The sequence below is a fragment of the Podarcis melisellensis genome (assembly GCF_964234715.1).
Source record: "Podarcis melisellensis genome assembly, chromosome: Z".
NCBI lineage: Eukaryota > Metazoa > Chordata > Lepidosauria > Squamata > Lacertidae > Podarcis > Podarcis melisellensis.
In genome coordinates this window covers 24,182,265-24,203,488 of record NC_138547.1, presented here as the reverse complement: position 1 = coordinate 24,203,488, position 21,224 = coordinate 24,182,265, and the positions used below count along the sequence as shown (strand labels likewise).

Below are 21,224 nucleotides of genomic sequence, written 5' to 3'. Positions count from 1 at the left end.
GCAGGTATCTTTTAATTTCGTGACTGCTGTCACCATCTGCAGTGATCATGGAGCCCAAGAAAGTAAAATCTCTCACTGCCTCCATTTCTTCCCCTTTTATTTGCCAGGTGGTGATGGGCCCAGTGGCCATGATCTAAGGTGCTACTCGACAATTTTTAAATTTATTTCGACTGTTAAAGACAAGATTGAAACAGCACGAAGACCCCTGAAACAAAAGAGGCACCATCATTTTATTTACAACCAATTCATCCTTTGCTTGTTTGTTCCCCTGTAATCCCTTTTGTTTCCGCAGAGGTGTTTTGCACAATTTAAACTCAAAGGCAGAGACAGGGAGAGGGGCATTAAGAAATACTACCTAGTTAGGAGCCTGCTTGCAGGCATGTGCTGTGAGCACGTTCTTTTACGCAATGACTAGTTCCCGCTGTTCTGGTGTTTCAACTCAGATAATCACTCTCAGCTTCGTTTTTAGAAGCTGTGCAGCTGAGCTGTAAGAATACAATGCAATGATTTGTCTTTTCCCCCCCTTCTTTTTAAAATCAACCTGTCTTTTTATTCATAATTTCAGCTTGCCTGTAGGCCGATGCGGACCTAGGCTCCCTTGCACCCTTGACAAGGAGATGTATTGGTGCCTCCAAAACTGGGAGAGACCATGGACAAGAAATTAAAGGAGTTTACTTTTTGTTGCCATTCACATTATGACAATGATTCCCTCTGCTCCTCCCCTCCTCTTCCTCTTCCATCAGTTCATCTGCTTCTCTCTGCTTGGTCCTTTCCTTCTGCCTCCTTCCGCCCTCCCTTTTTCTTCCTCCTGCTCTCTCTGTCTTTCTTTGCTCTAAGCCCTACAGCGCACTCCGCTCACACTTCTAATATTGCCACTGGCCCACTGAGGGGCCCACAGGACTGCTGCAAAGTCCCATAACAGCAACTGGATTTCGTTGCCAAGGCACCCAGAGGAGCCTGTGAACCTTTTCCAGCTGCCCAGAGCAGCATAGGAGTGGCCCAGGGAGTGCATGGATGGGAAGGTTCCTGGCCACTCCAATCCAGAGTGGAAAGACAGGATTTTTGTGCCCCACTGGGCCTGCACCCTTGATGGGGGCCAACCTAAATAACCTGTAGGTCTGCCCCTGCCTCTAGGTCCCATGAGATCTATGTGAGATTAATTGCAGTTGGGAGAATTAACCTTTCAGGGATATTTGTGTGTGTGGATGAGGCTTTGACACAGAGAGATGATGTTCTCCCATTCAGAGTGAAGTTTTGTTTTCACTCTGAACTGGCTTTGTAGTGCCATCACATATTTGATTGGCTGCATCACTAAATCTGAGTGATGATGTGATGCTTTTACTCTGCGTAGCAGACAACATCAGTCCTTTTCAGAGTAGATCCACTGAAATTGATGGACATGTCTAACTTAGATACATTACTTTCAGTGGGTCTACTCTGTATACAACTTAGCTGTAAAACTCTGTTTTAAAAATAATGCATCAAATGCATTGAACTAGATGACTCTTAGAAGGACTCCAAGGGTCATCTAGTCCAGGGATGTCTAGCAGGTCGATCACAATCTACTGGTAGATCCCCGGGAGGTTTTGGTAAATCATGGTTGATCGTTAGGTCCCTTTCCTTTGCGCTGGTAAAAAAAGAATCCGGCCCTGCCCCCTCATCCCGCCCTCCATTGTTGCACGATCTGCAGAACGGAAGACAGAGTTTACTCAGTGAGGCTGTTTGTTTCCCCAGCAATCTGTTGATGAGTGGCTGTTCCCCTTTCTCCCTTGAGCTTAGGCTTGAATCCTCAAAAATTGGGGCTTTCCTCCTGCCTAAAAAAAGTTCAACAACTTTGACCTGAACCCCCAAAAAGGGGGTAGATCACTGCCAGTTTTTAATTCTGTTAGTAGATCACAGTCTCTTGGGAGTTGGCCATCCCTGGTCTAGTTCAGCCCCCTGCAATGCATGATTTACAGCCAAAGTATCCCAGACAGATGGTCATCCAACATCTGTTTTAAAACCTGCAAGGAAGGAAATCCTAGCAGCTTCAGAAGCAGTCCATTCCATGGTTGAACAGCTCTTAACATTAGAAAGTTCTTCCTAATGTTGAATCCAAATCTACTATTTTGTAATCTGAATCCATTGGTTCAGGTCCTACCCTCTGGAGCTGCGTAAAACAAACTTGCTTCATCTTCCATGTGGCAGCACTTTAGCTTGTTGAAGATGCCTATCATATCACCTCTCTCCATACCCAACTCCCTTAACTGTTCATCAAAGGGCTTAGGTTTCAGACTCTTCTACCTCATAAACCAGTTCTGCCCTACTGGTAAGGACCAGGTTCAAGATAGTTGTTCCCCTTGTATCTTCCCATGTAACTTACACTTGCATCATCTGTGCCTTCGTACATGCTCAGGCGAGAAAACAAACATGGCACAGGTGCTGCAGGTCACTGAAGCAGCTCCCTCACTGTTCATGCCTCTTGTTCATGCCTCTTGCACCATGATGCAGACCTTGGGGTCTCCCATCTCCAACTCCGCTACTAAATGCCCTTGCAAACACCCCCTGCCCACAAGCTCCTGATAGCCTGACTCTTAATCACAGGCAGGTTCTTTCATAGCAAAAGTAGAGACTCAGAGGCATTCTTAACTTATTTTTGCAGCCATGGTATGGCTAGGCATGTTCCTGTCATAACAGACTATGGCTTATAGTGACATCAAATTGCAGCCACAATCTACAGTACATTTTCTTCACTGATGTAGTTTAGTGTAGCAGCAAGGAGACTGAATCTGTCAAAATGTCTAGCGACCCTCTGTGCTTCCTGCGTAAGGGTTTGTGAAGTGCATGAAATAAGCTGGAAATCTATATGTGGCTGGCTGTTATGTCCACCAAATAAAAGTGCCGCTGCTGGAACATTCTAATAATGCTGGGAGAGCATTCTTTCTTAGGCTGAAAGCTTGCTAATCATCCATGATGCTAATAGTCCAGGAGCTAATGACTGGATATGTTTTCCTCATAGCTTGAGTTCTCCTATATGCCCACAGCTGCTTTGAGGTCAGGGCAGCTTAACCTGAAAGAGGCGAAGAAATATGTGTGTTTATGGAAGCATGCTTATTTGCCAGGCTCATCCTAATTAAGCTAATCCCCTTATATAGAACAGCAGGACAAAAAGAGACAATGTCACCATCTAGCATTTCATACCTGAGAAAGCTTAGCTTTTCACTCTTAACATTTGACTAGTGCTGCATACAGGTTGAAGTGGACATTAAAAAAATCATTCGAAGGAAAGGAAAAACAAAAAAGCCCACTTTGCCCACATGAATCATCCAGCTCACCCAGTAAAATGTTTTTGAGAGCTTTAGTTAAAACAACATCCATTATCGTTCCATTATTTGACCTTTGCGAGAATTATTATGATGAGTTATTTTAAGTGAGTGTGATGATCTCCATCCATCTGCAGAGGGGCTGTTTACAAAGGATGCACCTGTAGGAAAAAATCTCCTACAGGGAAAGCTTGAGACAAAGGGGAGTAAATTTCCCCCTACAGTCTGCTTGCAGGCTTCTCTTAGGCATCTGGATGGGTGCTGTGAGAGCAGAATGCCACTGTGCTAATCCAGCATGGCTCTCATGTTCTTGGCAGCTGTTTTTCTAGGTGCAGCCCTTGGAAACAGCACCTGTGCAAATGTATCAACCGTATTTTACGGCATACTGGTCGCCACCTTGTAATAGTACCACACCCCTTTTTCAGACCCTAAAATCGGCATTTCCCACATAATAGTCACAGGGGAAATTGTGAGGCAAGATGGGGATCAGCATGGGGGCTCCTGAGGCGGTGAAGTTGGGAGTCTGGGTCCTGAGCGGAGGGAGAGTATCTGGAGGAGGCAAGGCAAAGCCAATCCCGGGCTGCTGCTGCCATTGCGCCATCTTGTGATGCATGGAGTTGAGAGGCAAGGAGGCAGCTTGGCTGTGGGGCTGACTGGCAGAAGCTTTCCAGAGATGTTACTCATTACCCACTATTATTAGCTGTGAGGGAATGGACAAGGGACCTTTTCAATGTGAAACATGTGCTCTGTCACAGTGCTTCCCCAAGGTGTGACAGTGCAGAGTGTGCCTCACAAACTGTACTGTACACCATTTCACTGCTGCCCCATTAAATATTTTAACTCACTTGTACCACCTGGCTAACCCTAATCAGAAGCACAGACTTAAGACAAATGAGGAAAAGAAAAGAAAAAAAATTATACCTATCTTCTTCCCTCAGCCCCATCCCAAACTGGTAGCAAAAACAGGGGGGAAAGTCTAAATCCAGTAGACTATTTGACCATTTTTCACCCGCAGAAGAAACAACAGCTACTGCTTTGGAAATTAAGGTGCTACACCTATTTGCATGGAAACAGCACCCCAAACCAAATTAATCTGCATGCAAATCCCATCAACCCTCACATGCTTTTGCATTCAGTGGTTTACCTAGAACCCAGGGGAGGATCATCCATTCAACGATGGTTGGAGGAGGTCCCTGCATGTGGAGGTCAGTCCTGACAATGTGCTGCGATGCCAGTAGGAGCATGAAGAGAAAGGTAAGGTAGGAGCCAGTGTGGCAGATAAACTTTATAAATGGCTTTTTGATGAACAGTCCCAGCCTGCTCTTAGGGGCAATCAGGTAGGCCACAGAAAGCACGGGAAACAGCAGTCCAATGGTGATGCATGTCAAGAGCTTGACCACCCAATGCTTTCGCCGCCATCCAGGAAAGCCATCATACCAAAGCGTCGCTAGCAGCTGCTGGCAGTTGGGCTGGGCAACAAACTGGAGAGAAAGAAAGAGGAGAGAGAAAGGGAGAATCTGAGAGAAACATTGCAAAGAGGGAAAGCAAGAGATAAGCACAAGAATGAAAGAAGAGATTTTCTGGATGATGAGCACAAGAGCACTCTCCCCTCATGTGGTTTCCAGCAACTGGTGCTCAGAAGCATTGCTTCCTCCAACTGTGGCAGCAGAGGATAGCCATTGTGGGTAGTAGCCATTGATAGCACTCTCCTTCATGTGTTGGATGTGTTTACAACACAGATGCCTATGTAGGCAGAGACTCCAGCCAGCATTGTTTTCTCTCCCCACTGCCCTTTTTCCAGTATGGATGGCATGATGACCTACTGAGTGCCTGCTCAGTCTGTTGTCCAAGTGCTAATTACAGATGGGCAGCTTCAGGGGTTTGGGTTTCCCTTCTTAGAGTTCTTTCCTGGAACCAAAGAGCCCTTTCCCAATATAGGACTGAGCTTGACAGCTCTTGAAATAGAGGACGGTACTCAGTAAAGCAGGACACAAGGCCACCTAGATTGTGTCACCTGCAACAGCAGATGGATGTGACTCTTCTACAATTTCTCTCCCTGCATCTGTTCTCAGTGAAATGATTTCATTTTACAGACTTGGCTCTGCTACTAAGACTTAAGGGGGTTCATATTTCAAGGAGGAAATCCTTTTAAGATTTTGCTTCCTTTTCTACTTTGTGCTAACCCAGAGGAAGAGCCATTAGAAAAAACACCAAACCAAACCATAGCTACTTAAACTTCTAATCAAACTTTTATTTCGGTCTTAGTGAGAAAATGTACCAAAAGGTGCCATGAGCAGCAGTGATAATGCCCCACCCCCACCCCCAAGAACAACAGTAGTCACTCAATGTGCACATCACAGCAGGAAAGCAATTGGATTGCTCTCTAGTCATTAAATGACATCCTCCATTGACTTAAGTTGCATGATTCTGGGCCGTCACTGGCAATAGGCTTTCATTTAAATATCATGACACATTGTTTTTAAACCAAAGGGCATAATAATAAAGAAAAAAGAGTGCATGAAATCACCATAAAATGGAAGCCAGCACAAAGGCAACCTAAGCAGGGTTATTTCAACCTTATGAGAAGCTTTTCCAGTTTTGCGTTTTCTACTAAAGAATCTGAGAGTCATTGACACAGTGCCTGGGGGTGGGGGCTGACCTAGAGCAGGCCCCTAGGAGGGGGCTTTTATATTGCTCCACACTCGGCTCATAGACTGCTGGGATAGCTCAGTTGGTAAAGCATAAACTCAAGGGTTGTGGGTTTGAGCCTCATCTTGGGCAAATGATTCCTGCATTGCAGGGGGTTGAACTAGATAACCCACATGGTCCCTTCCAACTCTACAATTCTATGATCTTATGTGGGGCTCTGAGCAAGCTTCTGCCCTCTCATGTGGCTGGCTGAACATGAGCATGTGCAGATTGTTTCCTCTGAGCACTAGGGGAAGGGTTGCAGCTCAGTGGTAGAACATCTGCATTGCATGTAAAAGCTCCCAAGTCCAATCCCTGGCATTTCCAGGTAGGACTGCCAGAGACCCCAGCCTGAAACCCTGGAGAATGGCTGCCAGTCAGAATAAGCAGTACTGAGCTAGATGGACCAATGGTCTGACTCAGTACAAGGCAGCTTCCTGTGTTTCTCTATCTGAAGAAGGACCACAGCTAAGTGGTCCTTGCATGCAGATGGTCCCAGGTTCAGTCCCCAGCATGCCAAAGTAGAGCTGAATGTGTCCCATTTCAGAAACCTTGGAGAGCATGGAGAGTATACAATACTCTCCTTGGGTCTGACTAAGTCTGAGGCAGCTTGCTCTGTTCCACATCAAAACCTTTGGGTTATAGGGAAAGAGCTTTGGAGAGTTGGGGTGTGTTTTGCAGACAAACCTATGATCCCCCACACAGTTCTTTCTTGATATAAGCCTTTGCATGTCATGTTAGTGATAAAACCTGGCGCTGGCCCCAGAGCCACAGGCCTGAGAATACTATGGCATCACCCCACTACCCTGCCTCTTCTCTTGTGATCATGTGCTGCTGATGCTTTTGGTGTCATTCCCGACACTGTCAGTTCCGAACATGATTTTCATACTGTTCTATAATTTTTCCTCATTTGCCCTGGAAAAGGAAGAATGACTGCAAACATCACATCTATTATTCTCCACATGAATCTGCCATATGGGTCAGGCTTCACTATAAGCTGAATGTTTTGCGCAGAGGAAATAAGGAGGACATAGCGTAAGCACTAAAAAATGCTGAGCATACTTCATTTTATATTTCCTCCATCAATCATGCTTTGGGCAAACTGCATTCTGTTATAGCCACAGTTACATTTGCATCCCTAGCCCTTTCTTCTTTTTCTTTTAAGCGACAATGAAATTACGAAGCATTAATTATACATGTTCAATAATCAGCAGTGAGGAGATGATGTACTTTCGCCCTGTATCAAAGCAGCTACCAGCACCATCTTTTCTTTATTATCAGGCAGAGTTAGAAGGCTAGGCAAATCTGTTAAGCCATGACATTTTGGGCAAAAAATTATAGGGAAACTCAGCTCCCCCCACAACACTTTTCTTACGCTTGCAATTTCAAGAACCAAGATCAAGGAAAATATATTAAAGGAAAATAAATTAAAGTGTATAATCCAGTAATAGTTTTGTAATGTTTGTCTGTATCTCTCTATCTTTCCATCTTTCCATCTTTTTAATTTTCCCGAACAACACTTTACAGCAAGGAAAGAAAAACATCAAGGATAAGGAAAATAATATTTCCCTGTCCATCACAATAGTTTAACTGAATGTAATTTAGGGTAGAAATCAACAATTTTGGTAACCCAGAAATTCCTAAACCCCTTTTTCTCAAATGAAAAACAGAAAACCACCAGCCTTAGGCTATGATCCATCCTTCTGCAGATGCAATGACCATACATGGAAGGATCACCATAGGGCTCATTAGAAAGCTGGTCCCCTCCTTGACATATGCTTGTAAGGTAAAGGTAAAGGTACCCCTGCCCGTATGGGCCAGTCTTGCCAGACTCTGGGGTTGTGCGCCCATCTCACTCAAGAGGCCAGGGGCCAGCGCTGTCCGAAGACACTTCCGGGTCACGTGGCCAGCGTGACATCGCTGCTCTGGCGAGCCAGAGCTGCACACGGAAACGCCGTTTACCTTCCCGCTAGGAAGCGGTCCCTATTTATCTACTTGCACCCGAGGGTGCTTTCGAACTGCTAGGTTGGCAGGCGCTGGGACCGAGCAGCGGGAGCGCACCCCGCCACGGGGATTCGAACCGCCGACCTTTCGATCGGCAAGCCCTAGGCGCTGAGGCTTTAACCCACAGAATCCAAGTGTTTAGGACTGGGTGGACTCCATGACTCCTGGTCATTGGCCATGTTGGCTACAGTGCATGGAAATTGTTGAGCAAAACCTACGGTGGGCTCTCACTTGGGTAATACTAGTCTAGTAGGTGGCTTTGTACTATCCCACTGCAAGTAATGTCCTTCTTCTATGTGAATATTCATGATTTAAAAAGTCACGCTTAGAGTCATGGTTTCTCCTACTTGCTATTGCAATGAGTTTTCCTCCCACGTGTTCCTTCAGGGTAACTTCAGAACACCACACAGCCTATCATATTTGGCCATGTGGTGACATCACTTTGATAAAATTGAGAGCAACTGAGAGTGAGGGAATGTTTATGAATAAGTGAACATTCTCTGTGAAAGGGAGCTGAAAAATCACGAAAGGGGGAAGGCATTTTCTGGTGCTGCTGAAGATCTTTGCAAACACAGGTGCCTTGGCACAGACCTTGTAATTGCTTACCATTTGGCAGACGGTGACACTTCTCAGGGTCTTACTTCCCTGATTTATAAACTATGAAAACACAATGGGTGAAGCAGGCAAAGCCATGGTGGGTGACTGCAACGGAATCACTGGGTATAGGGAGGTTTAGAATTCAGTGCATTCTCAGATTCCTGATTGTTCTTTTACAGACGTGACTTTACCTGCCCCACACCTGACATTGTATTATATCATAGGTGCAGTTAGGTAGGGCAGGGCAGGACAAATCAAGATGCCAGGAAGGCTGAATCTGGCCTACAGACTAGGGGTTTTCAATCTCTGATTGAGATCCATTTCTCTCTGGGTTCATGCCTAGATTGGGGGTGGGATGGGCCTTGGTTTCCCTGATGGATGGCCTTTGCTAGAGTTCAAAACTGTTACTCTTGCTCTCTCATCAGCTTTTGATGGTATCCTCCTGGACCACCTTTTGTGGGATGGGAGATTGAAGCACTGTGTTACAGTGCCTTCTCTCCTTCTTATGACTGGTTTCAGAGAGCAACCATGGGTGATTTTTATTACCCCTCCCCTTGGCAGTTATGCTGTGGGGTGCTGAAGGTAATCAACATATCCACAATGCTGTTTAACATCTATATGAAGCCACTGGGAGTGGTCAGAGAATGGTACCCTCCGTATGTTGATGATGTCTTTTGAATTTTGGGGTTAAGGATTTTGTAGGAGGTATGCAGTTTAATTTAAAATTGATTTGCCTTTTTTTAAGTGCAAAGATACAGAAAGCAAAGAATTTAAAATGTAAACCATAAAGCACCATAGCCTGGAACGACAAAAGTTCAAAGATGCAGTGCAGGGAATAACAATAATGTATTAACTCATACAAAGATTCCCATTACGAATAATAAAACTATATAAAAATGAAAGTATTCTCCACCTCTGAGCTCCATCAATATTAAGAATAAAGGTTTTATAAAGTCTTAGATAAGCCAAATGTTTGCGCATACTGCTGGCACAGAGTGACTGTGTACCTCAATATTCATATAAGAAATATTCATATAAGAAATAAAACCATGCCATATAGAAACACAACAACCAATGAGCCCCGCCCTTCAGATACTTTTAATTTTTGAGATATCTTTTCAAGAAGGGCAATTAGGCAGACTCTTCAGTATGCTGGTGGTAATGCTGGAATCTTGGAGCTAAACGTTTTATAGGTGGTATGCAGTATACTTTGGCAGATGGATATATGTTCTGCATAGCATATAGGATGGCAATTTCATAGAGACATGGGATAATATTACATACTTTAGACTTGGGAAAAGTCAGAGAGGGGGAAATGTGAGCAATGGTTTTATTAATTGAACTATTCAGGGGGACTATTGGATTATTACAAGATTGATTTAATTGCTTACATCTTTAAGTGCTTGCTGTCAGCGGCTCCCAGCTGGTTGCCCAGGAAAGTTTAAAGACAAGGAAAGGCTTATTACTGTCCTTTTTTATTTCAGACTTTACAGAGAGAGGCTGTAGAACCCAGCCTCTTGGATAATGGCATTGTCCCAAGTGAATCTCCACCCCACCCCCGTCTCTCCCACTACCTCATTCCTCATTCCTCATTATCTCCTCTACGGGTGCCGTCTTTGAGTTCTTTGCTCTCCTACTTTTGAGGCTCATCGGGTTCTGGGAGATGGAGGGTCTGGAATGCTTTCTAATGACAACACTTCAGTCAGCTGCTGCTCTGGTTCTTCCTCCTCCTCTTCTCCTATTATATCCCAACTTTCCCTCTCATCTGCCTCTGAGCTGTGATCTCCAGCAAACCTCTATTGTAAATCTAAACTGTCTTCCTCTTCCTCCTCCCTGGAAGGGGCAGGATGGGGAGGCGGTCTCCACCATTCCTCCTCTGCCCAGTCCCTGACAGCAAAGGAGAAGGCTGAATTGCAAAGTGAAACTAGAAGGGTTAGGAGAAGATAAAGGGTAGCGAAAGTTCCTGAGAGACTCCTGAGAGACCAGTTGCTGAGCTGAGTAATGCTGACCAAATAATTAGATGCCAGGGCATGGCATAAGCATAGCTGTCAACTTTTCCCTTTTCTCACGAGGAATCCTATTCGGAATAAGGGAATTTCCCCTTTTAAAAAGGGAAACATTGACAGCTATGGGCATAAGATTTATTAGAGGAAAATCTGTGAGATCTCATTCACATTTCTGCTTGTCCCGCCATTTTCCCCTGGAGAAAGCCACTATTTACTAATGAATCGGAACAAACATCCATTGTGTTTTCCACAGATTGATGTTTGTTCTGATTCAGCGGTAAAAAGTGGGTTTTCCTGGGAAAATCAGAGGGGAGGGAGGCAAATGGAAAACCACTTGGACCCATGCTTTCCAGGCATAGGGCAAGTGAAGTATGAACAAGTCCTGAGAGTAGTAAGAACTGGTGTTGGTAATAATAAAGCAATCACAGAAATGAGGAAGTTTTGAATCTTGAATCCAGAGCCTGTAAAACTTTTGCTTATATGCAGCTTTTCTTAGTTGTGACCTAGGAATTGTGATTTTGGGTGAAGATACTGAGTGATTCTTATAAATGGAAATCTGGCATGCCAGGCTATGAATAGTGGGAAGTGAAAATCAGGGGTATATAATCTGAAATGGCTCAAGGCCTCAATACTTTAAGGGCTGCCTCTCCCCATACAAACCGTCATGGACCCTGTGCTTGTCATCTGACGCCCTTCTCTGTGTCCCTCCTCCCTGAGTGGTTTGGAGGGTATCAACACGAGAATGGGGTTTTTTCTGTGGTGGCTCCCCAACTGTGGAATGCTCTCTCCAGAGAGGTTCACCTGGCACCTTCATAACATGTCTTTAGGCACCAGGCAAAAACATTCCTCTTTACTCAGGCCTTTGACCATTAAATAATATATGGCCTGTTAAAGCTCTCTCCTCTCTCTCTCTCTCTCTCTCTCTCTCTCTCTCTCTCTCTCTCTCTGTGTGTGTGTGTGTTGTTATTATGATTGTTTTATTATTATACTGTCTATAGTTATGCTTTTTATTATGTTTTTATTATTGGTGCTCTTTAAAACGTGCAACTGCATGCAAAAAACAGGCATATCAGAATAAATTCTTACTGAAATGCTATGAATTTTCACGAGGACTTTAAAAAAATCACAAACTGATGTGGAAATTTTTTATTGGGTTGTTTTTACTGTACATTGAATTGTCTTTGAAATGTTGCTTTGTATTACATTCTTTTATTGTGCATGGCCCATGATATTATTTTAATTAGAGGCAGCATATACTTCTTTTAAAATGAAATAAAAAGTGATAAGCCTAAACCTTCATTATTCAAAATTTCCTCATTATCTGAAACTTATAACATTTCCTTCCATACACTCTTCTGGTAGTGAAATTGTGGATAATAAATGGTCCTTTCCTCTTATTCAAACTGTTCCAAGACAAGCCAAATGTTTTGTGTGCTCCTGAGGCCATCAGGATGCATTACATACATCAATTGTGAAAGTATTAATCTACCTTAGAGTCCTTCATGCCTCACAGTGTTTCATAACGTGTGAAAATGGCTTCTCAGAGGAGGAAAGACTGCAAAGAATAATGAAGACCATAAAGACTTCCCTGATTTCATAGCTTTAGAGCTAAGGCTGAGTACTGACCTAAAGCTTAAAACAAAAATATGTGGGATATATCCAGCCTCATTTTTCCAACATGCTTAACTCTAATTAATGCATGAAGGTGTTAAGACCATAGTGCAAGCTATCTTGTCAGGCTTACGTGGCTAACAAACCCTTGCTTTGGGAGGAAGGGTTACTAAAGCCTTTTTCCACAATGTGAACCAACCAGTATGGATGTCTGGACTGGTTTCTCAAAGAACCAGACTGCATGGCTTTAGCAAGACATCTTTGTGTTTTTATACACATAATTTAGAAGCTCTTACCATTTTTGAAAGTAAGTTGTACTGCCTTTCTTTTCTTGGTGCTGTATGGAAAAGCACATGAATCTGATATTTGAAGAGTTTGTAAGTAAACCATTTTTAACCTACCAAAAGTGTGGTCTCTTTCTTTGCTAAGGAAAGTGGGGAACTTTGGAAAGAACCTAGAAGAGGATATTTTAAATGTGTAATAACCAATATTACCACACTTTACTTTGTTGCATGTTTTGTGATTTTAAATTTCTTAAGGTGCTCTATCTCACCAAAGAGTGCCTGCTCCAAAAATTTGGATCTAGGCATCCAGGGAATTCTCCTTTTATTCTTTAACCAAATTACCAAAAAAATAAAAATTTAAAAATATCAACAAAATGAGCACTCCTGAAGATGACAGTTGAAAGCATTGCTCAAAGAAGCACGAGTGCTATTGAAAACTCTGCACAACCCATTTGCTTGCTATTTAAATGAGATGAAGGCTAACATCATTGAATACTTCTGCCCCAATACCTTGTTGTTTCCTGTAATATTTTCTCCAAACACTGTTTTCTTGGAACTGACTCACAAATCACAGCAGGCAGCCTCTTATGCATTAGCCTTCCAACAGGAAAGAGAGGCTGGCCCAATCTGAATTTGAACAACATGTTCTACTAATGCATGTGCTCCATTTGTTCCTATATACCAAGGAAGTGGCCCTTATTTTCTTGTACCTTGAAAATGATGCTTTGGGGTGCATGCACATGTATGTGTGTTAACATGCATGGGGATGAACTAGAGTTGATAAGGTAGTGTAGCTCAGAGGAAGAGAATATGCTTTGTAGGCAAGTCACCTCCAGTTAAAAGGATAAGGGAGCAGGTGATGGCAAAGACCTGTACCTGAGACTCTGGAAAACTGCTGTCAGAGTGGACAATAATGGACTTGATGGACATATATTCAGTTACAGTAGAATTCTGCTTCTGATTCCACCCCTTCCCCCCGCTCCCCACATACTGCTTCTCCCAGTTTCAGGGTGGAGCATGATGGGCAGGGAGAGTGGCAGGAAGACTGCATGGTAAAATTGCTATCAGCCAAGTGGCAAAAGCCCAGGTTGCATTCAATTATACTTGAATTATACTCAATTATACTTATGTGGCGCTGTTGTCTAAACCACAGAGCCTAGGGCTTGCCGGTCAGAAGGTCAGCGGTTTGAATCCCCGCGCCGGAGTGAGCTACCGTTGCTCCGTCCCTGCTCCTGCCAACCTAGCAGTTGAAGTTGATAAATAGGTACCGCTCCGGTGGGAAGGTAAACGGCGTTTCCGTGCACTGCTCTGGTTTGCCAGAAGCAGCTTAGTCATGCTGGCCACATGACCTGGAAGCTGTTTGCCGGCTCTCTCAGCCAGTAAAGCAAGATGAGCACCGCAATCTCAGAGTCGTCCGCGACTGGACCTAACTGTCAGGGGTCCCTTTACCTATACTTAGGAGTAGACCCAGTGAAATTGATGTCCCTAAGTTAGCCATGTCCATTAATTTCATGAGTCTAATCCGAGTATGGTTGTTGTTGGATACAACCTCATGGCACCTGATCCTGAGATTCAGTCCTTCCCCGGAGAACCTGAGAAAAAAGCTGAATCCTGAAGATGACGTGATGGGATTCTGCCTTCCCCCAACCTGGTGCCCTTGAGATGCTGCAGAACTATTGCTGTAGAACTTCATCCCTGCCATGCTGGCTAGTGCTGGTGTGAGTTGAGTCAAATGACATCTAGAGGGCACCAGGTTGGGGGAGGCAGGTAGTTCTGGATTCCATTGTGCCTGCATCTTCATGGGTTTGGAGAGTGCTGCTCCACTTCCATCTTTCCTGTAGCCAACTATCCAGATAGTAACTTTTGCTGACTATTAACCGGTGGATGCGAAAGAGCCCTGCCACTTCAGAGCAAAGGCCCATGTCTTCCAGCATCATGTCTAGCATTGTAACCAGCTATCTCCACAAAGCCAACAAGCTGGACAAGAAGATGATAGTCTTCTCCTGTGTCTGCTGCTTAAAAAATGTTATTCAGAGGTATATTTCTCCTGGGCATGGAGGTTGCATCTAGTCTTGTGTTACAGTTGCAACAGTTTTGTAATACAGTGGTACCTCGGGTAACATGCTTCAGGTTACAGATGTTTAGGTTACAGACTCCGCTAACCCAGAAATAGTACCTCGGGTTAAGAACTTTGCTTCAGGATGAGAACAGAAATTGCACAGCGGCAGCTGGAAACCCCATTAGCTAAAGTGGTGCTTCAGGTTAAGAACAGTTTCAGGTTAAGAATGGACCTCCAGAACGAATTAAGTTCTTAACCAGAGGTACCACTGTAAACTCAACTTGGTCCATTGTATAATCATGCATTCTCTCCCCCTTTTTTCAATTTTTAAAGCAAATTGCTTCAAAAGTCAGTGCAGTATAGGCTATTAGCAAGTAAATGAATCTTATCTTTATAGGGCTGGGAAGGTTCCACCATCAATGAATATCTTCAGCCAAATATGGGAATTTGCAGGCCCTAAATTTCTACAGTTGTGATTGCATTTAAATGTCCTTAATTTATTGCCAATATCTATCTATTTCATGCTGGTTCATCTTAGGAGGAAAGAGAAAAGTGTAGATGAATACTAGAGATGGGGAAGAAATTTGATTCAGTTCGCATTTAAAGGCAAATCTTATTTTTACTTCCTGTAACAATACGCAAACCAAAATGCACCCGTCCTTTGAAATGTGGAACTTTTCTGAATTTTGCAGTGCTGTTCTCCAGACAAGTAATGTGTATAAAGATGCATATGCTGCGGTTAAAGTATGCATAGAAATGCACATATCACATGAACTAGCTTAGGAAGTGCATGGTGTTAGGAGAATTGCTTTGCAAAAATGTGTATAAAAGGCAAAATTACACACAAAAATTGAGAAACTAGGGTAAAATTGTGTTAAAATGCTGATGCATTTTCATGAGGATTTTTTTTTAAAAAAATTGTAAACTGTTGTGAAAATGTGGGGAACGGAGGGTAGGATTGGAGAAAAAAGGGAGCTCAGAGAAAGCCAGACTGACAGATTCACCCATCCCTAGCAGAGACAGGGGTGCCTCTCAGGTCCAGGGCCCTGTGGCCCATGAGGCCCCCAAACCACCACTCAAATGGGACAGATGATGAGGCCAGCAGCTGGGCTGCATGTTGAGGCCCACTGGGAGCTGGCCTATTCCTATCTCTAAAAACATTGTATAGTCAGGGAATAAGCAGCTGGGCACATGCCAGGTTACAGATGCTCATTTTATTATCTTATTCCACAACAAAATGGTGCTGATTCCCAAGTACCGGTAAATGTGCTTAGCATCAGGGCAACAGAAGCAAACAAACCCAATGTTATTCCTGTAGTCATGGTTTTGCTAGGATTAAAATGAGTTTTAAAAAATGTGAAACTGTCCAAGTTCGGTCTATTATTTTTAATTTAAAGATTCTGGGGTTTTTTGGTTTAATGTTTGCCTCTAACAGCAGGAATGTAGTAAAAGTTGTAGCCCATGCCGTGGAGGTGGGCAGTGGAGAGGAAAAGAAGACTGTGTGCTTCACAACTAAAGCAATACAGTGGTACCTCGGGTTACATACACTTCAGGTTACATACACTTCAGGTTACAGACTCTGCTAACCCAGAAATAGTACCTCGTGTTAAGAACTTTGCTTCAGGATGAGAACAGAAATTGTGCTCTGGCGGTGCGGCGGCAGCAGGAGGCCCCATTAGCTAAAGTGGTGCTTCAGGTTAAGAACAGTTTCAGGTTAAGAACGGACCTCCGGAATGAATTAAATACTTAACTTGAGGTACCACTGTATGTGTTTGTAAGGCATATGCACACACAACTAAGGTTGGAGAGGATCACATTATTATCTCCCAACCTGCAGACTGAAATAATGTGGGAATAATGTGGTCACAGGGCCACACAAGCTTGCCCCACCCCCTGTTTCAGAATAGTCCTGGTCAATGCATGTACTGCAATGACCCAGTAGACTTGAGGTGGTAGATGGAGGATTTTGGATTACAAGCAGAAAACTCCAGTCCTGATGCAAAGAGAAAAGAGTTTCCAGCCCAATCCCCTTTTCCAACAGTTGTTCTACCATCTTGTCCTACTTTATAGGAACAACATAAGAACATATGGAGATGCCTTATTCTGAGTCAGATTATTGGTTCATCTATCTCATATTACCTACACTGACTGGCAGTGGCTCTCTGTCAGAAGCTGGAGTCTGGCATAGGTCAGAAATTAAACAATAAAGCACCTGATGTCAAGTGAAGTTAACTCTATATTCAAAGAAACAAACAGCTCAGTTCTAGTCGTCACAGTGACCCTTCCCAGCAAGTATTGCCCCAATGAAGCAGTTGCAAGGACAGAGGGTCACTGCCTTCCCACTGCCCTCTAAGATTCCTCCCCTGGGTCCAGCAACCTGAGACTCCTTTGTCTTGTCTCTCTTGGCTCAGCACTCTTCATTCCTCTATGTAATCTGGGAAACTGGAGGAAGGGGAGCTGGTCACAGCAGGGAAGACTCCCTGGATTCTTCAGCAGCCTGCCTGCAGACTGCCTCTTGACCCCCGCCTTCTGCTTCTGGGACCACTCTGCCACAGTCCCTTCCTGCTTACCAGACCTTGTTGCCTCTTCAGCTTCTGACACCTCCTCCTCCCAGTCTGCTCCCTCTTCTCCTTCTGACAACTCATCGTCATCCTACCATCAATCTGAGCCTTCTTCCCCTGGGGGTTTCTTGGGGGTTTCCTCCTCTGCATCCAGCCAGTCCATGCCACTCTCCATGGTTATGGGCACGGGGCATTTTCACTCTTACCCGGAGCTGTTGGGGATTTAACCTGGGCTTTTTGTATGCAGCGTGGATGGTCTGCCCTGACCTACAGTCTCTCCTCTTGACACTACTTGCATTAAATGTGTGTGTGTGTGTGTGTGTGTGTGTGTGTGTGTGAATATAATAAAACCCAACCTTCTTCTCTTTCTTCCCTGCCATTACTAACACCAGCAATCATGTTGACAGCAGCCTAGTTTTCTTCCTCCTTTCTGTCCCCCATGGACAAAGCACTTAATGATATCATGGCTCCGAAAATGGGTAAGCAGTTCTCGCCGTGTCTGGAGTCCATGCTGTCTCATTTTGGGCTGGGTGAATCATAACTGTGAAATGACAGATTGATGGCCATTGCAAGAGGACAGTGTGGGTGGTGGGGTGCAGAAGCAACAGGGGATTATGACAAAAAACCTTAAAAAAACCCACAGAACAAAACAAAATGAAAAACACCTGGCAGCAATGAGAACTCCACTACTGCAGCCAGGAATTGTAACAATTCCTCTGACCGAAATCCTTAATGGGCTTCTGATGAATCAGTCTCCTTGGCTCACCCTTTTCCTAAAGAGAAGAGCCGCGAGATCATTGTGTCTCCTTGTCGTTTGCAAATGATGATCCTGATCACCATTCCAATTTGGCTGCAGAAGAAAGGACTTTCACTGATATTTTTTGTTTGTTTTGTTTGAAACCTATCATTCTGAAGCTTATTTTAATAAATGCTTTTGCATTTGCAAACAAGCCTGGTGTCAGCAGATGGCAACCATGGGTAACTGCCAAGGACCCAGTGCAATGGCAGGACCCACTGCTGAAGCCTGCCCTGGAGCTCCTATTCAGCAGTGGCTGGGTCTGGGAACCCATATTTTGATTCCTCACAAAGGATTTGAATTTAGGATTATCATTGCAGCAGAACAAACTCCCTTGGAAAGTGGTGGGCTCTCCCTCATTGGATGTTTTAAAGCAAAGATTGGATGGACATCTGTCTTGGATTCTTTAGTTGTGATTCCTGCATTGCATGGGGTTAGACTAGATGACCCTTGTGGTATTTTCCAAATCTGTGATTCTATTATGATCATTACATAAAAATATTTCTTTCCTGAATTTTCCTGTCATATATGCAGAGCACATGCTCAACCACTCAGCTACAGCGTTGCCCATCTAACTCAGTATTACATACTCTGACTGGAAGCAGCATTGCTGCCTGGGGCGAGGACTTTCTCAACACATACTCCCTGCAAGGGATGTCTCTCCCCTTTAGCATTTCATTCCTAACAAAGGTATGCTGCCTGCAGTGATCTTTTAGTACAGTATTAAATCTATACATACTTTGCAAAGTCATAAACTCCTTTACGAAGTGATACATTAATAGTACTATTTAGCTCAGGTGTAAAAAGATAGCTTGCAAGGAATGGGAAAGGAAAGGCATTACATTTATAGATGTTTATACTTATCGTTAAATAAAAAAAGCCTCCATATATCATAGAAGGCAAATTGCCTTTTTATGCAACTGGCAGAGAATTAATTATACAGGAAATATTACAATATGCCCTACAGTGATTTTGGTAGAATATTGTTTATAAATGTCAAAATTCAAAATGAAACGCTCAGTATCTCTCTGCCTTTCAGGTCCTAGAAGCTCTGTCCCTATACAGGATGGATGCACACCATGAATTTCAAATATACCAAGGGCATTTGATGAATTATTTACAAGATGGGAGGGACATAATTGCTTGTGATATATTTATGCATGCTGTGGATAAAAATAAGGCACTTTCAGCACAGTACAAAACCTTTTGTTTCATCAGTTGGTTGTGCATCTGTGAACACATATTTATTTCCTCCACTAGTTAAAGTCCATAAGATCAAGAGATCGTGTTGTTATGAGGTTGTGGGGTTCCTAGGCTCCCCTTCTAATTCCTGGAACCCCTTTCTAATTCCTGGGCGCCATACACGGGATTTAGCATGTTAACACGAAAGCCAGGAGCCAGCCTGGTGATGGCCTGCTTAAGATTGATCGTTAGCTGTGAGAAAGTCAGTGGCTCTGTGCCAGAGGGCAAATGAGAGTGGCTCCTCCCACAACTCAGAATTAGTTAGAAAGACAAAGCCTTTAAAGTAGAGTTTGTAGAGCTGGAAGAAGGGCAGTTGTTTTAGGATTGCAGTTGGGGATGATATGGGCTGGAGGAAAAATAGTGGCAGTCTGTTAAACACAGCAAGCTGAAAAGAGGAAGTAAGAGCACAAAATGGGCTGACTGAATCCAAGGCTGCAGCTATGGGAGAAATGAAACCCTTTTGGAGTGTAATGTTGGAATCCCCTGTATCATAGTCTCAAGTTGTATATATATGTGTGTAAATAAACCATATATCATAAAGACACCACAATCTCTGCTGCGCCTCATTTCCAAAGGAAACACAAACCCTAGGCAAGTACCTGAAACCCCTGGAATTGATCACGGTTGTGGAGATTGGGGTGGCATCTAACAATATTCTTAAAAGAGGCAAACAGGGCTATGTTTGAAGCGTTCATATTACCTGCTTTACTTATTTGGATTTCAAAGGACAGACAGATAGAAAAGACCCTCTTCTAGGTTTCCAATAGATGCTCAACAGCCCCTGAGCATCAACACACACTTTCTTCATTGATCCGCTCTCTATACCAGCTATTTTTGACTTTCCCTTTCTCTCTTAAGAACATACAAAGAGCCTGCTGGATCAGACCAATAGTCCATGTAGTTAAGCATCCTGCTCTCACAGTCAGATGCCTGTGGGAAACCTGCATGCCGGACCCAAGCACTCTCCCTTCTTGTGGCTTCCAGCAAATGGAATTCAGAAGCACTGCTTTCTCCAACAAGGGAGGTAGAGCATAGCTATCATGGCTAGGGCTGGGAGATACCTGGTTTTCAACACTGTGATATTTCACCAGCTAAGCACCATGATATATGGCAATGTCTGAAATAAGGAGGAGCTGTGTAGAGGCATTGGCTGGCTTCACAAGTCCCCCCCCCCATTTGATTTTTGTATTGTGGGCATGCACATGCACGTGAGCACACGCATGCGCGCGCACACACACATCATGATTCACAATATATTGCCAGGTCAAACACTATGAAACTGATATCACAATATGGACTTCAAACTGGTTTGGGGTGATATATTAATATATTGCCCAGCCTTAATCATGGCTAGTAACCGTCCATAGCCTCTCCTCCATGAATCTGTCTAAACATCTTCTAAAGGCATCCAAGTTCATGGCCTTCACTGCCTACTGGGGGAGTGAGTTCCATGGATTAACTATGCACCCCACTGCCAATCCCAAACCCCACAATTTACTAATATCTCCCTGTCACTGTCACCACTGACAGGAGAGAGAAGGGGTGAAGAGGAGAAAGCCTTTCTCTCCTTTCCCCCTTCCTGCAGGACCACTGCTATCTGTACAGTGGTGCCCCGCAAGACGAATGCCTCGCAAGACGGAAAACCTGCAAAACGAAAGGGTTTTCCGTTTGCGAGTTGCTTTGCAAGACGAATTTCCCTATGGGTTTGCTTCGCAAGAAGAAAGCCCATAGGGAAATCTCCGGGGACCTCTTTTAAATGCTGGCGGTGGGGAGCAAAGCCTTCCCCCCCCTCCGGCCTTCAGAAGAGGTCCAGGAAGGCCGGCGGGGGCCGAAAGGCTTTGCTCCCCACCGCCAGCATTTTAAAAGCGGTCTGGGATAGCAGGGAAGCGCTTCCCGCTATCCCGGACAGCTTTTGAAGGCAGACGGGGGGGAGCAAAAACTTTTGCCCCCCGCCGGCCTTCAGAAGAGGTCCTGGACCTCTTCTGAAGGCTGGCGGGGGGCGGAAGTCTTTGCTCCCCCCACCTGCCTTCCCGGGGGCTTTAAAATCGCCCCAGGACAGCGGAGACATCCGCTG

At 44.2% G+C, this 21,224-nt stretch overlaps 1 protein-coding gene across 6 annotated transcripts in view; it reads right to left on the bottom strand.

Moving 5' to 3' along the window:
* TRPC5 (transient receptor potential cation channel subfamily C member 5) overlaps positions 1–21,224 on the bottom strand; it is a 175,064-nt gene that overhangs the window by 52,937 nt on the left and 100,903 nt on the right. For all 6 annotated transcript variants that reach the window (XM_081897335.1, XM_081897336.1, XM_081897334.1 and 3 more), the window contains one exon: positions 4,447–4,783. In XM_081897335.1, the coding sequence (XP_081753461.1) occupies positions 4,447–4,783 (337 nt within the window). The remainder of the gene's footprint in view (positions 1–4,446; positions 4,784–21,224) is intronic.